Below are 14,380 nucleotides of genomic sequence, written 5' to 3'. Positions count from 1 at the left end.
CTAACGGGTGATATTTCAGGCCCGCCCATGGGAACCAAGGTGGGAATTTTTGTGGCCCTTTATTTTATTAATACCGCAGGTATGTAGCTGGACTTAGACGCCCCCCCCCCCCCCCCCCCGCGCGCAAATACCTGCAATACGCTGAGAACATGACTTTGTTTTTGCCACCATCTAGGCGATATGTACTTCATGGGCCACAGTGCTACCAAGTTCTTTCGTCACTGGCCCGAGCTATCGAAAGAGTATGAGCTGATATCTATGAATAATGCCTGGATTGAGACCTTCAAGCATGTCGGCGAACGGATGATAACGCCACTAAAGGTTTCGGAGCGTTTGCGTCAGGCTGGTATGGATCCGAACACGCCACCCGGCGCTTTTCAGATGCGTCCGCTCATCTACCGGATGTATCTAAACGAAGTCCAGAGGCAAGGAATTCAAATACAATTCGGCCAGCGCGTCGTTGACTACTATGAGGATCAAGAACGTCAGAAGGCAGGCGTCGTGACGGACAAGGGCGAACGCTTCGAAGCCGACGTCGTAATCGCCGCGGACGGCGTAGGTTCTAAGGGCCAAAAGCTGGTAGGCGGGCAAGTGAGAGCGATGAGTGCCGGCAGAGCCATGTGGCGAGCAGCTTTCCCAATACACCACTTAGACAAGAACCCTAAGCTCAAGGAGTTTTTGAAAATGGGTGGACCGAACAACGACGAGCCAATGGTCAGAACATGGCTTGGGTATGTGGCGCTTCCATTGCTTCCCATGACGGACGTTGTTTGGCTAATAGTTGCAACTCGCTAGCCCCGGGATGTACGCTATGGTCCTGATTCGTCAGGAGACCTGCGTGTGGATTATGAACCACGATGTAGGTGATGATGCATGAAAGTAACGCTCAGCTCGGCGTGCTGATCAGGTACAGATTACCGGCTCCGAGGAAGAAAGCTGGACTCATACCGTCGAATCAGACGATGTATTAAATAACATCGACAAAGGGCTGGGCTCGCTCACGTGGGACCCTAGAATCAAGGAGCTCGTCAAGCTGACACCCTCCAAGACCATCGTCAACTTTGAACTATTCTGGCGCGATCCCCGACCGACTTGGGCTTCCCCAGGCGCCCGTGTGGTTCTTATTGGCGATGCTGCACATTCTTTCCTGCCCGCATCGGGCAACGGTGCTACGCAAGCCATCGAAGATGCCGTCTCGCTGGCTTCCTGCCTTCAGATTGGAGGAAAGCAAAACGTACCAGAAGCAGTAAGCACACATGTGCGTCTCCGCTTCATCCGATGTTCCTGCGCGCAGAAGATGGGATTCACCAACGCAGAGCTTCTCCAGCACACCGACTGGGAGAAAGTTAAGCTCAACCCAAAGCTAGCGCAGCCGAAGCTACCGAGATGGATCTGGAAGCATGACCCTGAGCAGTACGCATACGAGAACTACGAGAAGATGGCCGAAACTATTAGGAAGGGAATTCCTTTCGACCAAGTCGACACGGTACCGCCGAACTATCCGCCTGGCTATAAGTACCAGCCCTGGAACATCGATGACCTGCAGAAAGACGTGGAAAACTCTACGGTCAACATGGGTTCGGGAGACTGGGACTAGAAGAAAATCGTCGAGTTGTCTAGTAATTTGTGCTAACTGGGTGATAGATAGGCCTAGAACAAATTCCTTTGTCCCTCGGTTGTTTTCCATCCCATATGATCATTTCCGTCTTGTATGGTATCATCTTGCATTGTCTTGAGTATACGCGAATAGGCTTAGATGCGGAATATTTCTCGTCTAGAAGAGTAACTAAGTAGATTCAGTCAGTACCTTAGCTACTATTCCAAAACTCATATTCGTGAAAAGTAGTCTTGATAGTGGATAATTAAAGAGCATTCAAGTGAATACCCCTTATAACATAATATATGCCCAGAAGCTAGCTTGGATCCATAATGAAAAAGACGACCAACATGCTTCCAGAAAGTGAAGAAGCCCGGGTGAATCGTGCAGTAAAGAAAACCAGACTGGAATTGAGAGGGGCATTTTACATCAAATCGTCATAATAATATGGAGTAGGCTTCTAAAGCCTAAGTCTCCCTTCTTCGCCTTCAACTTCATCTTCATCTTCCGACTTTCCCCTCCAGCCGGGAAGCCCACGGAACGCAAACCAAGAAATAAATATGGTAGCACAGAGGAGAAACCATGAAGCTAAAAGAAGCCATCTACCAAGCTGCGACCGGTGACAGTTATCCACCCAGATAGACTTGGCTGAACGCGAATCCCCATGCATAGATAGTTTCGTTAGACCGCAGCTCCAACTTTCAAAATCCATCCAGTTATTACCGTACGGGGGATATGCTGTATGAGACGCTGTTACGTACAGGCTGTACGTATCCAGACGGTCGGTAATCCCATGCTCGATGAAGTTATAGAGGAGTGCCGTAGTAGTAAGAGTGATAGTCGGGATAAAGAGAGTAAGGAGAAGCCAGTGCTGCCAAAAGTTCTTTTATCGATGCATGTTAGCCCTCGTATCTGTCGGTGCATTACTAGGAGAGTGACAAACCTTCTTGACGTAAACGCTGGTAACGAAGAGGCCCATTATTAGAAAGCTGACAATAATATTCACCATAGACGCTGCGATAGCGAGCTGATGATGAGGGCCTCGGTACAAGAGAGTAGGTAGCCAAGATGTTTGGAGGCGTTCCTCTCCGAACCAGATATCAAATCCGCCTGACCAACTGGCGTCATGTTCTCTCATCCATTCTATCAAGTAGACATGTTGGGACAAGATATCTGCATAAAGCAAAACCGCGACGACGAGTGTAATAAAAAGAGTAATGCCGCCTGTCCAGGGGCGAAGGCGGGGAATCGGAATTTCGATCTTGTTCAAAGCCATGGCATCCTTATAGTCAATATATGGGGTCGATAAAATACCATAGATTTCCTGGGCGCTTTTTGCAAGCTCGAAAGGCCAAAGAGGTTTGTTTTTATCTCTCAGAATGCGGTACAGATGTGCTTCTTGGTTACTTGGCACAGCCACCATGATCTTCACTTGACTCCTCAGCACCGTATGTTTCGGCCAACCAGATATTGATAATCTGCCTGTCTTGTCGCAGCGAAACACGGTTAGGATTTAGGCAGCAGAATTCGACGACGAAGGTTAGCAAATAAATTAATTTACTTCTAGGTAAGTTAGATACATTTTTACAGGACTCCTAGAGTGTATCTCTCTTAAGCGTTCTCTACTCCTGGGGCGGCAGCAGCGAGTAATTTTCCAAAGTCAGGGGTACCTAATCCTGTAACAGGATCCCATCCCGCGGTGGCATTCCACCTTGCTCCGTTTCTGAAGGCCGAGTTACTCGAGCAACCGCTTCCGTAACCGGATGTTATATCTATCAGGGCGGCGCTGTTGTTGTACAACCACGGGTTGAGGAAGCCCAGTGGCGGCTGACCTTGGCTCTTTCGTGCGGCATTTAGGAGAGCTACCACACCGGCGAAGACGGGACTCGAAGCACTCGTACCCGATAGGAGCGCGGATCTGCCCTGGTCGATGACTACAAACCGACTCCCCTGAGCCGCAACATCGGGGAAGCCTCTGTTGGACGAGTTGAAGTACGCAGAATAGGTTTTACCTATTGATTTCAGGTACCCATTGACAGCGTTCGCCTGCCACGCCGGTTGGGCGTGAAGCGAGCTGAAGCCGCCGCTCGAAAAGCTCACACCCTGTTCGGGTGCAACGTTGTAAGTAGCACCGACAGAGGTCACGTACGGGCAGCCTGCGGGGAATGAGGGCTGGAAATACGGCGCTTGGTCCGATTCTCTTATGCACGAATCACCTGGTCCAGAGTCGCCGGACGAAAACAGCACGCTCACACCACGAGCGCCGAGTTGCATGAACATGTTACATACTTTTAGCGCATACTCTGCTGGTACCGACTGCTCCTCCTCCCCGTAGGAGGTGGAGAGTGTCTGCGGCAAAGCAGAATCGTCTTGATCGAGGAGGTACGTTAAGAACTCCAAATAAGGCTCGTTCGACGAGGGCCCAGGCTCGTCATGCGTAGGTTCAAGCGGTCTTCAATAAGCTGTCAGTTATGTTTAAACCACAGTTATAAAAATGGCTAACAACTCACCCACGACCACCGGTGCTGTATTCGCGGATCGGGATAGGGCTGCTGATGGCTAGTATGTATTGCACATCGAGGTTTGCCTCCCCTGCGTAGAAGTTTAGCAAATGTTCAGTCTGGCAATTTCTGACAAGGGCCGCAACATACCGCTATCGTCGCTGCTGTTCTGGTCATCTAGACCTCCATTGACCAACTCGACGCTGAAGTTCTGGCCCTTGGCCTGCGTCAAATACTGGCTCTCGAAGGACTGCAGATCCGAATACCGGGCGTATTCCTCCAAGTAAGAGCTGAATGCAACCACGTTTCCTTCGGTGGGCGCGGTGTACTTGATATTGTACAGTGACTTGAGACAGGCGGGCGTGATCCTCGAGGTGTTGCAGTCGGCGGCATCGATAGCCATGTCTGCCTTTACGGCAGCTTCTTCCTCGGGCTCGAGGAGCTGCATGTCAAAAATGGTTGACCTCTTGGCACCGAGCTGGCCGAATCGAGTGGTCGGCTGTATGAGATCAATGCTTCCTGCAAGCTCGTCGGGGACGCTGTACGACAACGTCCGCAACTTGGGACTGCCACCCTTCTCATATTGGTACCAGGCGAAGTTCGCGCCAAGAAGGTCATTTGCGGTTTTCACGTCCGTCTTGAAAGTGATCCAGTCGTTATTCACCGCGGACTCGACGCCGCTCTTGGTTAACCAATCGGCAACCGACGAGACAGACCTCTTCGTCGGTGCCGTATAGGCCCGGACTTCGTCACGCGATAGGTGCATGCCGTAGTTTGGATGCCCCGGCGTAGAAATCTCGATCACCGCTTGCTCCAGCGCGGCCGCATGCTGCTGCTTGAGACCAACGCGCAAGGTAACGGAGTCATCTGGAGAGGCCTGACGAACTTCTGCCCAGCCTTTAGGGACGGATTTCAGACTGTCCATCACCTTAGCCGTCGCGGCCGAGACGAAGAGGAGGAGAAGGGAACGCATGGTGAGAGTTTTTTCCTCCAAGGTTTGCACGGTGAGTCTTTCGTTGTGGCTTTCTTCCCTCCCTTACCAAATAAAGGTGAAGAACGAACGAGTCCCCTCTACTCCTCCGTGAGGGGAGCTGCGAGTAAATTAATAAACATTAACGTAGCAGTAAGTAAGTAAATCTCTACATATTGTAATTGCGTGCTATGCTATGCTCGACCAATTGATCATACCGTTGCATGGGTTCGACATCAAGGCATCTTCCCAACCATGCCGACTGGCTCGTAACCTGAGGTCCCCACCACTCGAGTTGTATCGACTTGCCAAGTCCGGGGTGATCTCCCGCCCATCCTCTGCGAATGCTACTCGACCTAGGCTATATTCGGCAGGAGGGTGGCATCTGAGTTATGCGCCCTAGATGTGATAGCCTGATAAGGTCCTCGTTACGAGAGATCTGATCTCATACCGGCATATTAACCCTTGGAATGTGGTTCTAAGGGCGGGTAGAGTGTGCAGATAGGGCTCGTTTGAGGTGATTTACAAGTATGCGGTGTTACATACCGGCCGACCTAGACCATATAATCAGCAGGGAATGGTTGTTCGACTTCGTATTTACTGCTAATGGAATAATCCGAGTAGTTGTTGATGGGAAGGTGATCGTGAAAGGAGCTAGGTAGACGTACCGACGTACCAACTTCATTTATCCGCTCTTCGATATGTTTGTTATTCATTCCAGCTGTGCTTTCAGCTGTCGTGTATACAATTACTATCGTATCTTATAATAATAGTACCTCTTTTGTTGCTTAACTACTCGAGGTTTCGATAGTTTACTAAAACGTGATATCTTAATAACGACTGAATATTTGACTCTATCAACCAAGCGTTTATATATCGCTTGCGCAATACTCATCGCATTATAACCGGGGTATCATAGGAAAATAACATCTCATATCTAGTGGATTTACAGCACCTTCCCGTTCTCATCTATCTTCCCGATAACACACTCAAAGAGTTTCGGTAGGAGTTCAGAAGCGTCTCCCTGGAAGAAGAAATCTTCCTCCAATAGGCCTTCTGCTGAGTCAGGGTCGGGATTCACTACCGCGATAATAGCCCCCTGTTCTACAGCCTGGTGCGCATAGCCTGCAGCAGGATAGACGACAGCCGCCGTTCCAATCACGAGCATAATATCGATACGCCCTTGACAGATCCAGCTGTCAACATCTGTGAGCATCTGTTCGTCGAGAGGTTCTTCAAACCAAACGACGCCGGGTCGAAGCATGCCCGTCTTGCAATTCGGACAATGCGGGAGATCCTCGACCTTAATGGGCGGTACGGGAACGTTAGGATCAAGTAAAGGAAGAGTCTGGCCAGGAGGGTAGTCCTCGGCGGCGGGAGCGAGAGCCGGGCACACGGGGTCGTTTAGATTATTCCGGTCGATGTAGTCGCAATCGTCGTTGAAGCACTTGTTATCAAGGATGCTCCCATGAAGGAGTCGAAGCTTAGATTCAGGATGTCCAGCGCGTGGCGACAAACCTAAGACAACGAGATCGTATCGTTAGAGGCTTACCGTGATACATTTTTATGATATAAAGCTTCGCCACGGTTGGGAATGTAGGCTTACCATCAACGTTCTGAGTCAAGCACAGGAAGTTGTCCTTCTTCTTGGCCAACTCGGCAAGGGCATAATGGCCACGGTTGGGATTCGCCTTTAGCGCCATATGCCTACGCCATGCGTAGAATAACCAAACAAGGACTGGGTCTTTCTTAAAGGCCGTCGGGGTGGCGAGGGAAGTGGACTCGTGATTGCGCCATAGACCGCCAGCACCACGAAAGGTTGGGAGTCCAGAGGCTGCTGATAGACCGGCACCGCAGAGGGCCAGGACCCTGTTGCTAGAACTTAAGAGCTGCTTGAACTCTTCGATAGATGTTAGCGGCGCCATGGTTTGCGCGTTCGTTGCGTGGTGAATCGTGAATCGTGAATCGTGAATCGTGAATCGTGAATCGTGAATCGTGAATCGTGAATCGTGAATCGTGAATCGTGAATCGTGAATTGGTGAATATAATTGCGCTACGTGCCGTATACTGATCTAAAGTAGGTACCTAGGTATTGTAACTTGGCGGCTACATTTTGTTTGCCTGTTGTCGACTGTTTACTTGCTACATGCTGACATATAATAGTTGAATTGGAAGTAGTTTCGATTTTAGAAGTTTACTGATAATGCATTTGTACCGGGCCCGTTTGTACATCTCTCTACATGTAGGAATAGGAACGTACCAACACCTCAATGTTGGAAGGAGGTACTTTAGGTAGGTAATTATACCTTTGGAAGTAGCTCTTGGATTGTGGGGTATTTACCTGTACAATATATTTGCTGCTGGGACGGTACTTACCTAACCTAGGTAATAGGTAATTCAATCTAACCTTCAACAACAAATAATCTCACAATAATCTCATATCGACGTATAGCTCTATTATTGAATATACATTAAATTACCTGTACCTTAGGTACCTATGTAGCTACCTTTTCAAACATCTCTCACGAGAACGCTTTATACCTCTTCCCAACAGCAGTACCGTTACCTACTCCCGCATCCGTATAAATTGATAAGATATCAGTCGAGTTACCGTAGTCCACTCCGCACCTCTCAGAAAACCCTTGGAACATATCGACTCGTTCTTCAAGATACTGTTCGAATCCCGCCCTCGAGCAAGTCGTACCCGGCCCATCGGCGCAGTTGGGCAATGGTTGAGGCGCACTATTCACGAGTATCCGATAGTAATCACCATCTTCGTAGCCATAACTGCCCGAACAATTCAGCTTCTCGATAGCCGCGTTGCTCAGAAAAGGCAATACGTGCGAGCTTTTCCACGCGCGCCGGTGGTTGATACGGTCTAGCGGCATCGTATCATTAATAGTGGCCTCGCCTCCGCTGAACTCGGAGTTGTTAAACAAACCCATGGCAACAAAGACCATAGGAGGCAACTCTCGATGAGTAAAGCTAACAAAGATGTCTTGCTTCCCAGACGATTCTTCCAGAAGTAGGCTTGCCGACGCATTAAGCCAAGGTAACCCTACGACGCCGGAGATCTGATTACCGTATCCCACGTTGTAGTGGTACATGATATCTGCCGTATATTCCCAGCCAAGCCAGTCGTCTGGCGTAAAGAGGCCCAGGTCGCAGAATGGAGAGCTGCCACGAATAACAGATTCGTACCCGCACAGTTCCATCATACCATACACGTCGTTGGCCGTGAAATTAAACCCGGGGGCTATCGTATTCAATCTTGCTATTATGGGCTTGGTGAACTTTTCGAGATAGACTGCTGATTGATCGCTGCCAAACGACGACGAGTAGGCCGGACAACTTTTGTACGGCGTGAGGCTGTTCGCGCCGGCTTCCTCAGATTCGTAAATGCTCACGACGTTGATTCCGTCCTCATTCAGCTCGAGGCTCCTCGCGAACGACTCGGCGGATTTTTCAGTGCGCTCGGCGGAGGATGTCCATATACGAGACGGCTGCCTGAGACTAGGATACCGGAAAGATAGCGTTACGCCAAGTTGTGCCGCTTCTAGTCTACCCACGCGAGTCAACAGCTCTTGTTCTGCGTCCGTCAGCGGGGCTGTCCAACTGGCGAGGAAGCTGAGCGCTGGGACCTTGCTCCAGTCGACTGCGGTATTGTTTTCCAGCTTGGATACGAACGGGTCGATGTACGCTTCATAGTCGTAGTCGTTAGCGTAGATTGCAGCGTGGCGAGAGAGATAGACTGCTCGGGACACTGAGCAACCCTGTGGAGACGACGGCGACGCCGCCGGGTCTTGGGGCTCGAAGTACGGGGCTACGCCGCCAAGATGTTCCAGAGGGTTGAATTTATATGTGGAATAGAGAGACGCGGCAGAACATGGTTGAAGGATTGGAAGAACGAGCGCACTGAGCCGAAGCAGGTCTCCAACGAATGACGATGTCATTGTGTTTGTCGTAGAATGCGCGGTATCAGATGGAAACCAGTTAAGGCTATGGAAGAGAGGCAGAGTCTTCTTTTTTATCCCTCCTCAGACCACCCCGGCATGATTGATCTAGGTTAGGTACTTGGACAACTGCTTGTCTCATTTTACATAATGGCCGATGACGATGAATGATGATGAGGAGGATCCAGGACCAGCGAATATTATGTTAGCGTCATTAGACATGGATTGGATAGGGATTCAGCGGCCACTAACGAGCCATCTTTTGTTCCTGGTTCTTGACAGACTGCTTTGCCTATTCGGCCCTGCATTAGTGTATGTATACTACCAAGTATGCTCCGATATACTGACCAATTAAACCCGAAGCTTCTATTAGGCGGTGGACTTGTCCTTGATCACTTTATGGAGTCCGAGCATCAAGTGTTTAACACACGACCACCTATACATCCATGCTTTTACATACAGATCTTATAAGGGGTATATATGGTATGTGATGCTATGGAAAACCTTCAGACAATTGTAACATCACATATCATTAGAACCCTACCCCTGTACGTTATAGACAAGATGAGTCTCATCGGATGAAATGAGTATATCTCGTGCCTGCTTTCATGATACTTTGATTGATGTTGGTAAAGAAACTAATTTCGTTAATCGTTATGCGCATAAACCTAGCTACCCCCTTCCGAACGTCGTAACTGAGCTTATATATCGGAATACAAAGCTCGGGGTTTCCTTAATCTACTCGGCTCGTTGTTGAATCTTCTCTCTCCGGGGTCGGAACGGTATCGCCTACCGCGATCACCATCTGCGTCATCATATTGCCGAGTCCGGCCGGTATTCGCGTACATACTATGATCACCGGGTCTCGCGGCGACTATCTCGTCTCGTATTTCAACCCGAGGCGGTTGCCGGCGTCTGGAGCCCCCGCTACCATGGCTAGCGCTTCGAGTTCTTCTCCGGTTTTCTATGTTGTCTGGCTTGTTTCCACCTAGAGCATGCTTAACTTCCTCTTTTGCTTCCTGTGCCCACGATTCTTTTTCGCCGTAAAGTATGCCCTTGGGCCAAAACCTGGAAGCGGCTAACGAAGCAGCTCCGACGGCACCGAGAAAAACTAATGATGTTTTTAATACGTCTTTCCTTTCATCTGAGTGTGATGGTGATCGAGACCGTTGGCGTCTCTGCTTGGTATTCGTGGAAGTGTTACACCGGGAACAGGACGATGAACGGGGACGTGGAGTCTGAGATGAAGATGGAGAGGAAGGCGTATAACGAGGCATGATGAACTACGACAACGGGCTGTTGTTATAATTATTGAAGTTTGATTTCCCCCTTTTTGAGGAACTAATGTCAGTATGGTTTGATAAATGTCAAGACAGGATGCTTATAAGTTCAAAGGGCTAGCGGCGAGCATATCCTACCCGGCATTATGTACGATCAGATGTTGTGCACCCGGGGAGGCTCCATAATATGATGTAGGAGGCAGACTAGCAGCCATATATAATACGTGATGAAGGCTTTAGGAGTCACGACAGAGTACCTAATATAGAGCAGATAGAACAGACGAATCAGATACGTTGCTATTTAAATGAAGGGTAAACATGTAGTACATCGCACGACAGTCAAAACAAGCTTTTAGAAGCTAGGGCAGTCGTTCATGTATATTATGACTGAGTGGCTTGGTAGGAGATTATTGAGCTTGTTTACGGATATATTAAGTACCCAACCCATATCAAGACACAATACAATAAATATCGTGCAATGGTGGATGGCGGCAGAGACGGAGCGGAGATTCCCGTAGTGACGGTATAAGTTATACATGTAGGGTGTTTCTACTGGGTACCTATGTTATAATGTTATTGGGTATGTTGGGGATATAGGACGTGTCTGTATTCAAGATGAAAGCTGACAAGGTAAGGCCGGATCTACGTAACTACTTGGAAGTCGATGTTGGAAGATTGAACATGTTACATTAGGTACCTAGGTAGTGTTATGTATAGGTGGTGACCTAAGGAGGAGAGAAATGAGGATGTAGAATGTACCTAATGGATGATGAGCATCGAAATAGCGAGCTAGACCCACTATACCTGGCTGACAAGAGGCGTTCAGCCACTAAAATTGCAGACCACCTCCAGGGCTGCACATTCCCGCACTGGGGAAGGTACGTGATAATAGGTACCTAGGTAGGTGACTACCCTAAAAGGCGACGCGACTTTACAAGCCGTTTTAGAAACTTTGACGCGACCTAATTAAGAAGTTGTTAATCTTAAACTTACCCTACCCTACCACCTTATCAGTCGCCTAACACTTTTAACTGTCAACTGTTGCTACAATGCTTTGCTTCCGTAAAGCACCTTGATTATGGATTCTTCTTCTCCGACGCCAGATAAACCGTTCGATCCCTCTAAGCCTTTTGGGGGGCTCGTTCTTTGCTGCACAAGTATCGAGGCAGACCTACGTGTAAGCGATTCTTGATCATGTACATTAATTACCTATATAGGCATTTATATTTATATATGCATTCTCGGTTGAATTTGTCTCGACTAATCGTGTCGTTGTTTAGACAGAAATTGCCCAGCGAACTATCGATCTAGGCGGTATCCACAAGTACGACCTTACGCCAGATGTAACCCATCTTATCGTCGGAGACTACGACACAGCTAAATATCGCCATGTCGCAAGGGAGAGGCCTGACATCAAGCCTATGGCGGCCGGCTGGGTTGATGCTGTGCGTGGGCTGTGGCTGGAAGACAAGGAGTTCGACTTTGCTGCCTTGGAGGAGGAGTGGAGGCTAAAGACTTTCGAAACAGGCGGTGGTATCCCCAAAAGTCTGATCGAGGAGCAAAGAGAAAAGACAAGACTGATATGCTGCTTAACTGGATTCGAGGATAGTAAGTTGTCCAGCTAATGAACCCGCGATTAGGGGCGCTGACAAGAAAAGATGATACCCGTGTCATGATAGAAGACAAGGTTAGAGCGAACGGCGGCGATTATATTGGCGATCTTTCTCGGCGCGTTACCCATCTTATCGTCTGCAAGCCTGAAGGAAAGAAGTATGTCGCCGCGCGGAAGTGGGGGATAAGAACCGTCTCTATCGAGTGGCTACACGACAGTATCGAGCGAGGTATGATACTTAATGAGGAGTGCTACGACCCAACATTACCTGCAGATGAACGGGGCAAAGGGGCCTGGATAAGAAGAGAGCTCAAACGAGGAGCCTCTCTGGGTAAGAGGATGCGTGACGGCGCGACTGCTCCTCCGGGGGACGAGAGTAGGAGGAAGCTCAGGAAAACTGCGAGTATGAAGCTTACCAGCCAAAGAGATAATCTTTGGGGTGATATTCTCGTTGGCCAATCGTCGACCGATCTGTCTAAGTCAGCTGCCACCATCGCAAGTGAGCGTCCGGCCAGTGTGCCCCCTATTCTTGCGGCCGACTTGGCGGATCCTGCCGTTGAAGATCAACAGTTATCCAACAGTCGCATTCAGCCTCTTGATAGCGGCGTATTTTCCTCATGTCGCTTTTATGTCCACGGTTTCCCTCGGAGCAAGCAGGAAGTTGTACGCCACCATATCTCGTCTCATGATGGGCAGATCTCAGAGTCTGTCGAGGATGCCGCTTCAACCCGTCATGGTGAGCCACCGGATCGGCGCTATCTCATCGTGCCTCAAACCTCCCAGCCCGATACTCACCCTCAAATTCCAGAAGGAATGCACATCGTTACCGAATTCTATATTGAGCGATGTGTCCATAATATGATCCTTTTTAAGCCGCGTGAACACGTGCTTGGACAACCTTTCCCGCGGTTTCCTATTGAGGATTTCCGTGATTTAATGATATGTACGTCCGGGTTTAGAAACGAGCAATTAAACCAGGTGGAAAAGGCCATTGTTCAACTTGGCGCCAAATATTCAGAGCGATTAAACGCCCGGTGTTCGATACTAGTATGCCCTTCTCTTGATGGCGTAAGGAAACAGAAGCTGGATTTTGCTGTGCTGTCCAAGATCCCCGTGGTCGATGCTGACTGGCTTTGGCAATGCATTACCACGGGTTGTTTAGTACCATGGGATAAATTCTTATTCACATCACTCGTTCAGCAGGTCGTTATGTTGCGCAATGCGCCTACGAATATGGCTAAGGGGAACATCCGAGGATCAAAATCAGACTTCAGGTCTAAGACCGAATTTAAGCCAAATCATCCAGCACCAGCGATAAAAAGTGGTATCGATACAACAGCTTTCGATGATGATATCCCAATGTCTGAGGGGGCGACAGCTCAGGAGCAGAAAACAGGCGAATCCAAATTCGAAACAGCACCTACTCATCAAACAGAAGGTACAGAAGGTACAGACCTTGAGCCTTCAACCACCACTACGGCACTCTCGGAGATGACCTCAAACACACTTAACAAGTCACCGTCACCACAGAAGGCTACACCGGTACCGCGCAAGTTGAAACGCTTCCCAACTGGAGGTGAAATAGGCGACTCTGAAAGCGGCGAAGATTCCGATGCTTCCGTTACCCACCTACGAGAGCACCAAGATACAGTAAAGGATGAGAAGGAAGAACGGAAGCAACAAGCTGAACGGGCAAAAGCAGCAGAGCGCGAAGAGATGTCCAAACGATTAAACTCTCTTATGGCTCGCGACGAAACGGTTCAAGAGAGCGACGGTATGAAGCCGCAACCGGCACCGCGGCAACAGCGCCGGAGGCGAGAGATCTTTGGTCGTGCGGCGAGTAATGTGTCGACGGCGTCAAGCACGAGTGTGGAATCGTTAACACATATGAGCAGTTCCAGATCTAATCTCAGAAGAGCCGAGTCTTCAGCATCCCGCTTGGACTCGATGCAGGGTACAAATACTACTTTCGGGTTTCTAGACAAGGTGATCATGCAGGGGAGCGGAAATAGCAGCCATGGGGCAGAGAATGGTGATAGCCCGCCTCGGGCCACGCAGCTAGAGTATGACAACCCCGAAGCCCGGCAGCATCGGGCGGCTGTTGTAGGTCGGATGATGGCGGATAGCAAGCAGAGCGATATAGATGGCAACGGGCAGAGCCAGGGAAAGGATATTTTAGTTCTCGCAAAGGAAGATGGCAAGTCAGATGGTAATGCGCAAAAGCCTTTGGCAAAAAGGACTACTAGGCGCCGGTGATCTCGTTCATACTCGGATCGAAAAACGAGGGTCAGGACTAATCGATGAACTTCTCGGCAGGGTATTAGCATCGCCAGATGAGGGTTGGATATGGACTTAACGTAGCACATCCGCAATAGTAGTGCGTTCTAGAGCAAGAGCTCATCTACGCGGAATGCCATGCTGTGGCTTATTTTACAGTAGCAACAGAGACGATGCATATGAATTTCAT

The 14,380-nt window shown here is 49.3% G+C and overlaps 6 protein-coding genes across 6 annotated transcripts in view; 2 read left to right on the top strand and 4 right to left on the bottom strand.

Moving 5' to 3' along the window:
* F4813DRAFT_205317 (FAD/NAD(P)-binding domain-containing protein) overlaps nt 1-2,040 on the top strand; it is a 2,418-nt gene extending 378 nt beyond the window's left edge. Inside the window, exons 2-4 of the mRNA XM_049239596.1 lie at nt 176-731; nt 796-859; nt 914-2,040. Of these exons, the coding sequence (XP_049096557.1) occupies nt 176-731; nt 796-859; nt 914-1,597 (1,304 nt within the window). The 3' untranslated portion in view covers nt 1,598-2,040. The remainder of the gene's footprint in view (nt 1-175; nt 732-795; nt 860-913) is intronic.
* Nucleotides 1,897-3,149, bottom strand: F4813DRAFT_205697 (uncharacterized protein). The gene is made up of 2 exons (XM_049239597.1): nt 2,541-3,149; nt 1,897-2,480 (listed from the first exon to the last, which is right to left on the bottom strand). The coding sequence occupies exons 1-2, from the start codon at nt 3,018-3,020 to the stop codon at nt 2,058-2,060; spliced, it is 903 nt and encodes a 300-aa protein (XP_049096556.1). The 5' UTR covers nt 3,021-3,149; the 3' UTR covers nt 1,897-2,057.
* A 1-nt stretch (nt 3,150) lies between these two features.
* F4813DRAFT_205257 (tripeptidyl-peptidase) lies at nt 3,151-5,346 on the bottom strand. The gene is made up of 3 exons (XM_049239595.1): nt 4,249-5,346; nt 4,108-4,189; nt 3,151-4,049 (listed from the first exon to the last, which is right to left on the bottom strand). Exons 1-3 carry the CDS (start codon nt 5,069-5,071, stop codon nt 3,209-3,211), a joined length of 1,746 nt encoding a protein of 581 aa, XP_049096555.1. The 5' UTR covers nt 5,072-5,346; the 3' UTR covers nt 3,151-3,208.
* A 668-nt stretch (nt 5,347-6,014) lies between these two features.
* F4813DRAFT_382600 (histidine phosphatase superfamily) lies at nt 6,015-9,021 on the bottom strand (the record flags this gene model as incomplete). The annotated part of the gene is made up of 3 exons (XM_049245828.1): nt 6,015-6,586; nt 6,675-7,121; nt 7,629-9,021. 3 exons carry the CDS (start codon nt 9,019-9,021, stop codon nt 6,015-6,017), a joined length of 2,412 nt encoding a protein of 803 aa, XP_049096554.1.
* A 376-nt stretch (nt 9,022-9,397) lies between these two features.
* On the bottom strand, nt 9,398-10,701 carry F4813DRAFT_205206 (uncharacterized protein). The gene has a single exon (XM_049239594.1). The coding sequence runs from the start codon at nt 10,296-10,298 to the stop codon at nt 9,723-9,725; it is 576 nt and encodes a 191-aa protein (XP_049096553.1). The 5' UTR covers nt 10,299-10,701; the 3' UTR covers nt 9,398-9,722.
* A 525-nt stretch (nt 10,702-11,226) lies between these two features.
* F4813DRAFT_370455 (uncharacterized protein) lies at nt 11,227-14,374 on the top strand. Its single transcript, XM_049244530.1, has 3 exons — nt 11,227-11,478; nt 11,582-11,909; nt 11,960-14,374. The coding sequence occupies exons 1-3, from the start codon at nt 11,380-11,382 to the stop codon at nt 14,167-14,169; spliced, it is 2,637 nt and encodes an 878-aa protein (XP_049096552.1). The 5' UTR covers nt 11,227-11,379; the 3' UTR covers nt 14,170-14,374.
* Nucleotides 14,375-14,380: the final 6 nt, after the last annotated feature.

The sequence above is a fragment of the Daldinia decipiens genome (assembly GCF_022478715.1).
Source record: "Daldinia decipiens strain CBS 113046 unplaced genomic scaffold F4813scaffold_36, whole genome shotgun sequence".
Classification (NCBI taxonomy): Eukaryota; Fungi; Ascomycota; class Sordariomycetes; order Xylariales; family Hypoxylaceae; genus Daldinia; species Daldinia decipiens.
This window is presented reverse-complemented; position numbering and strand designations above follow the sequence as displayed.